Genomic DNA, 11,239 nt, shown 5'->3' with positions numbered 1-11,239 from the left:
ATCTCTGTGGACACCAGCACCCCGGAAAAAGTCTATGGTGTACCAATATGCTTTAGACTTTACCTGCGATTCATCAGCGCCGGGTGCACTATGAACAGCACAGGCAGTGCACTGAATGTAGGCAATCTATTATAGCTAAATGATGAAGTACATGGAAGATATACAATATTGGACTGTAGTATTCAGGGTAAGGTTACATTAACACAAATTTCGGATTCGCAAAACACGGATGGCGTCCGTGTGCATTTTGCGGAACGGCACGGACAGCCTTTAATATAAATGCCTATTCTTGTCCGTAAAGCGCGGACAAGAAAAGTACAGGTTATATTTTTTTTGCGGACCACGGAATGGAGCAACGGATGTGGACAGCACACGGAGTGCTGTCCGCATCTTTTGCAGCCCCATTGAAGTGAATGGTCAAAACTGCGGCTCAGAAGTGGACCCAAACAACGGCCGTGTACATGAGGCCTAAATTGCCGTGTTGGCTCTTTGCCATAAATAAGTGGGTTTTGGGTTGCAGATTGGGCACTTGGTTTATCGGTTGCTATATGGTGTATATTCCCAAGTCATAGTGCTCTGTAGGTGCTGGTGGATACAAATTATTTGAATATGGGTATGAGGTTCATCATCTCAGAATTTTCCTTGAGGTGGAAAATAGGCCTGAGATTTGTTAGTGGGACCACCGACTGTGGTCATGACTAGGGTTGGAAAGGTCCTTAGTCTATGTCTATGGTCAGCTTTCTATAACTTTTCTATGACTGATAGAACCATCCTGCTAAAAGTCTCATTTTATCCAAGAATTCTATACATACTTTTGGGTTGGCACCTGGAGTGGTTTAGTGGGTGCAGTAAGTACAGTCGGATTGGATATATCACCAGGAATGGATAGACGCCAAACAATTTCCCTCTTACAATAAACATATAACTTTATTAAGCCCTTAAAAAGCTAAAAGCAACAGCGATCGGATGAACACATGGATCCTCTAGCCACCCAGGATAATGGAAACCATCAGAAAGGCTGCTGAGGTGCAGGAGATAAGCAGCCAGGAAATCTTTGGAAAATCCTCATGGGAGAGAAGAGCCACATAACAGGTCCTGCTGTCTGCTCAATCCTCTAGTTTGGTGGCGCCCTCCGTCCCATGTCTCCGCTGTAGATATATATAAGTACACCGCTCGTACTAAACAGGAGGAATTACTGCTGCACGGACCGATTGTCACTTCTCACTGGGAGGTTTCTTTTTTGCTTCTAAATCCTTCTTGAAATTTTCTACTTTTTTTCCTATATCAGGCACCTTGGGGAGGGTGAAAGAGAATATAAAATTCTGTGAAATATAGAGAGGGCACAAAAGATGGCATCATATACAACAGGCGATTTATCAAGGAAAGGAAAACAGGCTTAGCTGCCTACAGCAACCAATCAGGTTGATCCTTTCACTTTCCAAAGGAACTCTGAAAAGTGGAATCTGATTGGTTGCTATGTTTGCCTTTGCACCAGTCTTGATAAATTAGACCTAATGGGTGCAGCTTCACTCTCAAAATGTCCAAAGGGGGGGGGGGGGGGGGAATTGGAAGTTTGAGGTGAAGAATTAGTCACATCCAAAGCAGGACTACACTCGAGTGATCGCTGGATCACCTGCCAATCTCTACATCTATCTGATCTAGAGAATCTACAGTCAGGTCAATGTCCCACTGACAAAATCGTCACAATGTCTTAAGCCCAGAGCAGGGTCTGAGTGGGCAGAGCATGACACAAGGACAAAATAGTGTGCCCTGCCCCCTCAAGCCATGTACTGGTCATAACAGGGTATCCCTTCTGCTCCTTTATAGATAGGACTGGTGATCCTGTTTGGACAACAACTTTCTATACGTCCTGTAATGAATTACTAAGGGAACTGCGTGTCCCCCACCTATGGGCCACTGGTGCTGTGTAATGCCTCATTTACTGTTCAGCTATAGGTTATCCTTCCCTTGGCAATAACAGATTATAAGGAAGGGGGTTACAGATACAGAGGTTGTGGAGACCCAGATTCAGCACTTAGGCTCCTTTCACATCACCGTTTCTCCTTTACGTTCTCCGTCTCCGTTGAGGAGACCTAACTGAGCATAACGGAGCCTAAAGACCCCATAGACTATAATGGGGTCCGTTCGGTGTCCGCTCAGAACATGACTTTTGAGCGGAGATGAAAGTCCTGCAGTCATTTTTACTGTATTTCCTCCTTAAAGAGCACAAGTCAGCAAGATCAACCCTATTAATCCAGGCATACTGCCTGTTAGGGTTATATTCATGCAGAGTGAAATGACCCCCCTCTTGTTGAAATCCAAGTCCCTGTTTTTCAGAAATCTGCAGTTTATTTCATATGCTAATAAGTAGAGATGAGTGGATTTCCCAAAATTAGTTTTCGGTCCAATTAAAACGAAGCAGCAGTCAGATGCGAGTCTGGCCAAATAAAATCGACCCAATTTGAAAGTGCCTCAATTGCACCGAAAAGTTGTGTATGACACTTTGGGGGTATCCTGGGACTGTAAACCCTTTCAAGCCCTTTAACGCCAAGACGGCATTAGTACTGTCAAAGTGACATACACAGTTGAGTCACATTATTATGACCACCAGCTAATATCCAGAGTAATCGCCGTATGCGGCACGGACAGCAGCTAGACGAGCTGGGAGTGACTCTATAAGGTCCTGGTAGGTTGTCGCAGGTGTCGAGAGCCATGCTGACTGCAGTGCATGGAAGGAGCGTAGGAGTGGATGCATAGAGCAAAAACAATGATCATGGTGGTCCCGCATATGTCAATTGGGTTCAAGTCCGGGGAATTAGAGTGCCAAGGTAGTACTTGGAAGTCTTGGTCATACTCTTACAACCAATATCAGACATTTCTAGCCATGTGACATACCGCACTGTCTTGCTGGAAGATCCCATCCACCCCAGGGAAGACAATCAGCTTGTATGGGTGTACGTGATCTGCAAGGATGGATTCATAAAAAAGAGGGAAGATGCAATAGCGCATCACCTCCTTGAACCGCAAGTGGGGAAACCAGAAAGCTGCGTGAGCTCAGTCCAACTTGATAAATATCCGGCATATGGACTGAATCATGGATTTATACCCAAATCGGTGGAGAGCAGTGTCAGACTGGGGTGCCTAGGACTGACCAGGAAAAATTATTTGTAGGGGCCAACTGTACAGCTACGAGCAAACATTATCTGCTCAGGCAACGGCAGACAGCGGCAAGATGCAACAAGATGATTGATTATGGAGGTTCCTGCAGCGACTTTGAGAAGGCAGGTGCCTGGGCTAAGAAGATGCTGGTGGGACTTATTCTGTACCTAGAAGTCATCTCAGAAATCCAATGCATCTATAATAAACTGGGAAGTTTGCTAAATCTACCCACTTTTATATGAATATAAGCTGGTTGAGATGCTCTATGCTGCCCGTCTATGTGTAGTGCAGTTAGTCTACTCAGTGTGTCATGTGCCGCTTGGTGGGTGGGGGACTAGGGGCCAACTGGGAGATTCACATGTCCAAGCATGGTTAAGAGTGGCTTTCACATGGATGAGTGGCCCAGAGAATGCCATGAAAACATTCCCCAGACCATAACAAGTCACCACCAGCTTGTGTTCTTCCAGCGATGGTTGCAGGGTGTTTGATACTTCACGCCTGACACACCAACCTTAATCCGTTTGAGGAAGCAGAAAACATGATTCATGGGAGACTGCAACCCTTTGCCAATCAGCGGAGGTCCAATTCCGATACTATTACAATATTGAAACCTTTTCTGCCAAAGCAACCTTGTTGGTAAAGGTGCAGTGACCGTCCGTCTGCTTTGGAGCACCATACAGTACGCAGTAGAGTTCACACACGAGGACCCCTGGTTCATTTTGGGGGTGAGCTGCTCCACTGTAGCGTGCTGGTCCACCCTCAGTCTCTGCGATTGTGAACTGTGTGATGTACATTGGGGTGATAAGCATTAAGAAAAAAAATGGAGTGGTATATCTTTAAATGCTGCTGCGAGTTACGTAGTGACACACTACATTGACTTCTGCCCTGTTTCTAGCTAAAACGTATTTCTCTGTCAGTTATTTAAATCTAACTTGGGGGCAAGTGATCCTCCTTTATCTTCCTTGCTGTCTTTTGTAGTTTGAGAGATTTTAAATCCCAAAAGTTTCAGGTTTGCTGAAAACGGAGGTCTTTGGAAAAAAAATTATGAATTTTATTGGCTTAGATTAATTGACTCATCTCTTCTAATGAGGTGTTAAGTGCACCAAGTTGATGGCCTAGCCCTGTGATGACTAACCTCTGGCACTCCAGCTGTGGTAAAACTACAACTCCCAAAATGCACAGCTGTTTGGCTGTTTCACCACAGCTGGAGTGCTTGAGGTTAGCCATCACCGGCCTAGCCCCTCGGACCACTGCATCATCACTGCCTTTCTTCCCTTAGCTACTCCAGTAACAGGGCAAGGCATACTCACTGTATTCCTATGCATGCGCCAGTGAATGCTCATTAAAGGGAACCTGTCACCGGGATTTTGTGTATAGAGCTGAGCACATGGGTTGCTAGATGGCCGCTAGCACATCCACAATACCCAGTTCCCATAGCTCTGTGTGCTTTTATTGTGTAAAAAAAAAACCGATTTGATACATATGCAAATGAACCTGAGATGAGTCCTGTATGTGAGATGAGTCAGGGACAGGACTCATCTCAGGTTAATTTGCATATGTATCAAATCGTTTTTTTTACACAATAAAAGCACACAGAGCTATGGGGACTGGATATTGCGGATGTGCTAGCGGCCATCTAGCTACCCATGTCCTCAGCTCTATAACCAAAATCCCGGTGACAGGTTCCCTTTAAGGGCATGTGCAGTGCATTTCACTGGCCTTTTCCCAAGGCTGAGATCTGAATGTCATTGGCGCAAGCGCAGCATCTTGGAGAGCCCACCAAGATGTACTTGTTCCAAATGAATGTTCACTAGCACATCCATGGGATGTGCTAGGTAGGAAGACAGCGAGGATCCCTGGCTCATGTCACTCAAGTTGGGGTGGGGGGGCTGTGGAGAATTGGCACTCCGAGAAGCTAACTCCGTCCCGCAATGCGCTTTACACCTAATTATCATATGAAAAACTGCATATTTCTGAAAAAACAGGGCCACGTTTTTCAACCTAAGAGGAGTCTTTTCATTCAGCATGATCAACCTGGTTTAACAGGGTTGATCATGCTGGCAGATGTGCTTTAAGAAGGGGAGAGAGAATCAAGAATATGTGCCTCTGTGCTCCATCTCACAGGATCTTACACTCACCTCATAATTCTGTGCAAGGTACATCCCCACCACATTTCCAAAGGCAAATCCCAGCTGCAAAAAATAAATAAATAAAAAAAAGTCAATATATCATACAAAGTCACAATTTTTGGATCCCACGTTAATATGGAGCGGCTTGGCAAAAAGCAGTCTATCATTTTGTGTAAGCAGGTCCTATGCAGAGGGTACAAAAAAGCCCTGTATAGTCTGCTCCTGCAGTCATAAGCTGGATTGCCAACCAGATGTTTTTCTTTTTTTTCTGGACAACTTTCCCAAAATCATAGACAGACAACATTTTTTACGGACAAATTGTAAATCCATGTCTATAGCTCAATATACGGATAACACCTCATTACTGGCATTTACTGCGAGCTGTAAAATGATAATAATTACCACCAGCCTCAAAAAAATCACGGACACAGGAAAAAAAGTCATGTCTGCAGACATCGTCAGGCTGAAGTCTCTTGGGCCCACCAGAGGAAATGATTCTCAGGGCCCACCCTCTATGTATATAGGACCTTAAAGGGGTTTTGCACTTTGATTAAACTGATGATCTATCCTCTGGATAGATCATCAGCTTCTGATCGGCGGGGGTCCGACACCCGGGACCCCCGCCGATCAGCTGTTTGAGAAGGCAGCCTTCTCACCGAATACAGCCGTGCATGCGCATTGAATGTCTGACCGCTCCGAGCTCAGACATCTCTAATGCGCCGAATACAGCCGCACACGGCGCATGCGCGAGAATTCGGCCGCTGCGTCAGACGGAGGAGGACATGGGCGGGCTGGAGGGACGTGCTGGGCGGCCGCTGTGTATGAAGGTAGACGGAGCCTCTAGGTGCTAATGACGCCCACATAGCACCTAGAGGCTCATTAGCATATTTATAAAAGTTAGTTTTTTAGCAAAACCGCTGCCCCACAAGTGATTATAGTAGGATGGTTGGCCAGAGCAGACACTAGCAGATCGCTAGTGTCTGCCAGCTAATTATGTCATATGAAGTGATAGAAACCCTTAAGGCTACTTTCACATCAGCGTTTTGGCATTCTGGTTTTGAGATCTGGCAGAGGATTTCAAAACCAGGCCAAAACAGTTCAGTTTAGGGCCAATGTATTGTAAATGGGGTATGCTGAGTTCAGGATGCATTGTGTTCCGGCAGCATTCCGTCTTGCGACTGGACACAAAACCGCTGCAAGCTGCAGTTTTGTGTCCGGTCATCAAAACGGAACAAACTGAAACCGTCACTAAAAACAATGTAAGTCAATAGTGTCAGAGCCGTCTTTTTCAGATTCCAAAAAAAACGGATCCGTGACCCATTGGCTTGGTTCCATTTTAATTTAACACAACCGCGTATGTTAGATTAAAAGGAACCATTTTTGTCCGGATTTCAGATCCTCTGCCGGATCTCAAAACCGGAAAAGAAAGCGCAGATGTGAAAGTAGCCTTACCAGTACTTTATACATGATAGGCTTTTCTACACTGGATAACTAGCACTGACTCTAATATCAGGGGATTAGACCCAATACCACACATGATAAGGCTTCTGAATTATCATGCGCTTATATCCAGGGGTGCAGGGATAACAGGGCGGCTCGTTGGCGGATCTGACTGCTGTGTAAAGATGAGCAAATCGATTTGTCTCATCTTGTCGAGTTCTGCACCTGCGATGGGATGTTCCCGAAGCGGCCGCCGCTCCCCCTGCTGCTATATTGACAGGCCCTGAGCAAGCACTGTTCATGCATGGCTGCCCGGAAGTATAGCGGCACATGAGCAGTCGCTGCACAGGAGTGACATCTGTCAATGAAGAGTCACGGGAAGCGTCTCCAGCTTCAGGGATACCCTGCGGCAGGTGCAGAACTCTGCTCATCTCTAGCACAGAGGCCTGGATGCGAATAGCATGCTGAGCTGTCACAAGATGGCCACTCTCATAATAAGACTGCATTTGTTACGGTTCTAAAGGTAACGACTTGTATGTTTTATTAGATGTCCCTTCTCCCTACTGTGACAGATCCTCTCAGTTTGGTAAACTACTGATATGGCAGGACACCACATAATATATAAGGTCCCTATGTTGTATGTAACAAAACACTGATCGGAGCAACACGTACGGTGACCACAGGTGACCCTAATATCCTGTTGCACCCCCTGTGTCATACTTTCAGGGGCCCAGGAGGCCGAGAGATGAGGAGATGCTTGTGCTGCTGTGACATGGAGGGAACAAGGTAGTGACAACACGTTACATATGTGCCGTCAAATGGTGTGGGACCACAAGTACCAGCATGCCTCCAGGCCCAATCCCCATTAAATCTTCTCCTTTACTAATCCCGCACGCTGCTAGAGATTCTAAACCACTGAAGGGGTTAATAGTTCTTACAGACAGCTGCATTTCCTTTACAAGGGTTTCACCAAATCTTCTAATTTCTTACTTTTTTTTTTTTAAGTGGAACCCCATAACCTGCCTATAAGTCAGGAGTAAAGCTTACTTGCAAACAATGGATCCAGCCAGTCATGAACCACCCTCCTGTGCCCTTACACTTCCTGACGTTACCAAGGACAACCACTAAAGATAAAGCCACAGTATCCCTCTAATATCAGGTCCCAGTGCCCTCCCCACCCCCACTAGAAAGGGTAACTGTCCCTTCCAAACTGTAAAAACTTACTATGAACTGTAACATTGTAGCAGCTTCTCTTCTCAGCAAAGGCTTCCACGCCTCCAGAGGAACAGGAAGTAGCTGGGCAGCTTCAGGAAGTGGTCAGACAACCATCTTTAAAGTGGGCAAGTTGTTGCTGTGAGCTTTGCAGATGTATAGCGACCTCTGGTGGTCAGTATTAAGAATGTCATTTCTATACGGTATATACAGATATACACAAAACAGTTTAATCTAACATCTGCTGTAAATGATATAAATTCCATAACAATGTAAATAAAATAAAAACAAGGCAGCATTTTTTACGCTTATTAATAATAACAATGTCAACCAGAGATCAGCAAACATAATGCCCCATAAACACTACATTGCCAAATTTTCCATGCAGTGCCAGAAAATGCCTAAACTGTGCCAACTATAGCGTTTCCCTTGTCAGCCCCTTATTAATAATAATTACTTCTGTCCTCATCCATGGACCCATTCTGTGCAGATGTTGGGGATAAACACAGAACTTGATCACCTTGGTCATGCTGGCGCCACAACTTCCAGGAGATTTCTCACAACTGGCTTAGTTGCCCATAGCAGCCAATCAGATTCCACCTTCCACTTTTCAGAGCTCCTTTGGAAAATGAAAGATGGAATCTGATTGGTTGCTATGGGCAACTAAGCCAGTTCTACTTTACACCTGTTTGATAAATCTCCCCTCTTATCTTTGTATTACTGATATGTTCCACAAATACAATCAGTGGGCCTCATTTATCAAAACTGTCTAACAGGAAAACTGTTTTAGTTGCCCATAGCAACCAATCAGAGCTCAGCTTTCTTCTTTTTTTTTTAAGTTAAGAAATAAAAGATGAGCCCTGATTGGTTGCTATGGGCAACTAAGACAGTTTTTCTGTTAGAAAATGGTGGTGCTGGCATTTACACTACAAGGACACTGTGCCTCATTTATCAAAACTTGTCTTAGTTGTCCATAGCAACCAATCAGAGCTCAGCTTTAATTTTTTTTAGAAAACATTAAGAAATAAAAGGTAAGCGCTGATTGGTTGCTATGGGAAACTAAGACAGTTTTTGGAGGGATGGACCGCTGCAGCTTCAGTAGCTGAGTGTCGACAGTCGAGGCAAGATTTTGTGCAGTTTTACACTCGGCTACTGATGGCTGCATTAGCGCTCCGTGCCTCCAAAATTCTGTCAGGATGGCGGAGCACAACGTGGATGCAGAACAATGTACAGTATTATGTCCATCCCACAAGCCGCACAAACAGTCCCCTTTACATTTTAGGATGGGTTTCTCACAGGATGGCCGCCATCTTTATTCAGAACCGTGATGTCACCCACTAGACAAAACAAGCATAGGTTGTTAAATAAAGGTGCTTATAAATTTATTTTTACTCACATTTATTCATTTTCTGCTTTGTTTTTCCAGAGAACCCCTATAGGCCTCATGCACACGACAGTGAATAATGGCCGTGTGACGGCCATCTAAGTAACGTGAGTCACACAGCCATTTTTAGCACCAATGAAAGTCTATGCGGCTATTCACATGGCCGTTCTTTTAACGGCCAGTGAATAGCGTCCGTTCAAAAATAGGACATGTCCTATTTCAGTCCATTTCCACGGCCAGACGGACCCCATTGAAATTTATGGGACCCAGTTTAACCCCTTAAGGACCGGTCTCATTTTCAACTTCAGGACCAGGCCATTTTTTGCAAATCTGGCCCGTGTCACTTTATGTGGCGATAACTTTAAAACGCTTTGACTTATCCAGGCCATTCTGAGATCGTTTCTTCGTCACATATTGTACTTTATGACACTGGTAAAATGAAGTAAAAAAAATTCATTTTTATTTATAAAAAATACCAAATTTGCCAACAATTAGCAAATTTCCAAGTTTCAATTTCTCTACTTCTATAATACATATTAATACCTACAAAAATAGTCATTACTTTACATTCCCCATATGTCAACCTCATGTTAGGATCATTTTGAGAATGACATTTTATTTTTTGGGGACGTTACAAGGCTTAGAAGTTTAGAAGTAAATCTTGAAATTTCTCAGAAATTTTCAAAAACCAACTTTTTAAGGACCAGTTCAGGTCTGAAGTCACTTTGTGAAGCTTACATGATAGAAACCACCCAAAAATGACCCCATTCTAGAAACTACACCCCTCAAGGTATTCAAAACAGATTTTACAAACGTCTGCCCCATAGAAATGAATGGGTTCATGGGCCGCGCATGCGCGGCACGCTCCCATTAACTTCTATGGGAGAGGCGGGGATTAGCGCTTGGTGGTGGACAGATCCCGGGAAATCTGGGGTCCTCCAGCCACAGCGCTCCCCGCTCCGTTCTCGATATAAGTGCGGGTCCCAGCGGTGGGACCCGCACCTATCAGACAATGGGGGCATATCCTAGCGATTGGCCCCCATTGTCTAAGATGGTAATACCCCTTTAAGCCATGAACAGAATGAATAGGGGGGAGATTTATAATTTCCCTTATTTCTGAAAAGTGGCGTTAAAAAGTTGCAAACTATGGGCCAGATTTATCATTACACTTACATCTTACTCCACTCTTGTCCAAAGTCACTTATGGCTAAGTCTGATTTATTAATGGTCCTTTAATACTGTGATAAATGTGGTTTGACGGTAGCAGTTTATCCTTCAGTAAGCGGCTTTAGAAAAGTCGCACGTCTTTACGAAAAAGTTGCATGTTCTATTAAAAAGTCGCATAAGATAAGAATGGTCTTCACTGGAGTGAAATTGCGCAATTTTTTGTGACTTTTTAAATTGTCGCAATAGTAAATCTGTCTAGAGATTAATTTACATAAGAAAACACGGCCACTTTCAGAAAACTGGCGAGCATAGCGCAGAACCAATAAAAGTTGCAAATTTTTGCGCAGCTTTAGCAATTGCGCAAAACTTTGCGACTTTTTCACTCCATTATTTTGACTTAAGCTAATGATAAATTTGGCCCTATGTGTTTGCGACTTTTTAACTGTGCCTTAAAAGAAAGGGGGGGGGGGGCGTGACAGTGGCCAGTAGGGGGTGTGACCAGTCGCCCCAACAAATTTCTGTTCATTTTGACCAGTTTTCTGACTCAAATGAAGCCAGCCGGAATCGTCTTCTTTCTTCTTCTTTCAGGACCTGCAAAAGGACCTTTGATGATGTAATCGCGCTCACCACGTGGTGAATGCGGTGATGTCAGCGCAGGTCCTGCTGAATGAAGATAGAAGATCCTTCTATCTTCATTCAGCAGGACCTGCGCTGATGTCACCATGCTCACCATGTGGTGAGCGCGATT

The 11,239-nt window shown here is 44.5% G+C and overlaps 1 protein-coding gene across 1 annotated transcript; it reads right to left on the bottom strand.

Moving 5' to 3' along the window:
* Window positions 1–900: 900 nt before the first annotated feature.
* Window positions 901–8,056, bottom strand: STMP1 (short transmembrane mitochondrial protein 1). Its single transcript, XM_040438376.1, has 3 exons — window positions 7,953–8,056; window positions 5,298–5,351; window positions 901–1,292 (listed from the first exon to the last, which is right to left on the bottom strand). Exons 1-3 carry the CDS (start codon window positions 7,965–7,967, stop codon window positions 1,215–1,217), a joined length of 147 nt encoding a protein of 48 aa, XP_040294310.1. The 5' UTR covers window positions 7,968–8,056; the 3' UTR covers window positions 901–1,214.
* Between the last annotated feature and the right edge of the window lie 3,183 nt (window positions 8,057–11,239).

The sequence above is a fragment of the Bufo bufo genome, chromosome 1, assembly GCF_905171765.1.
Source record: "Bufo bufo chromosome 1, aBufBuf1.1, whole genome shotgun sequence".
Classification (NCBI taxonomy): domain Eukaryota; kingdom Metazoa; phylum Chordata; class Amphibia; order Anura; family Bufonidae; genus Bufo; species Bufo bufo.
The sequence above is the reverse complement of the archived record's forward strand: the minus strand, read 5'-3'. Positions and strand labels throughout refer to the sequence as shown.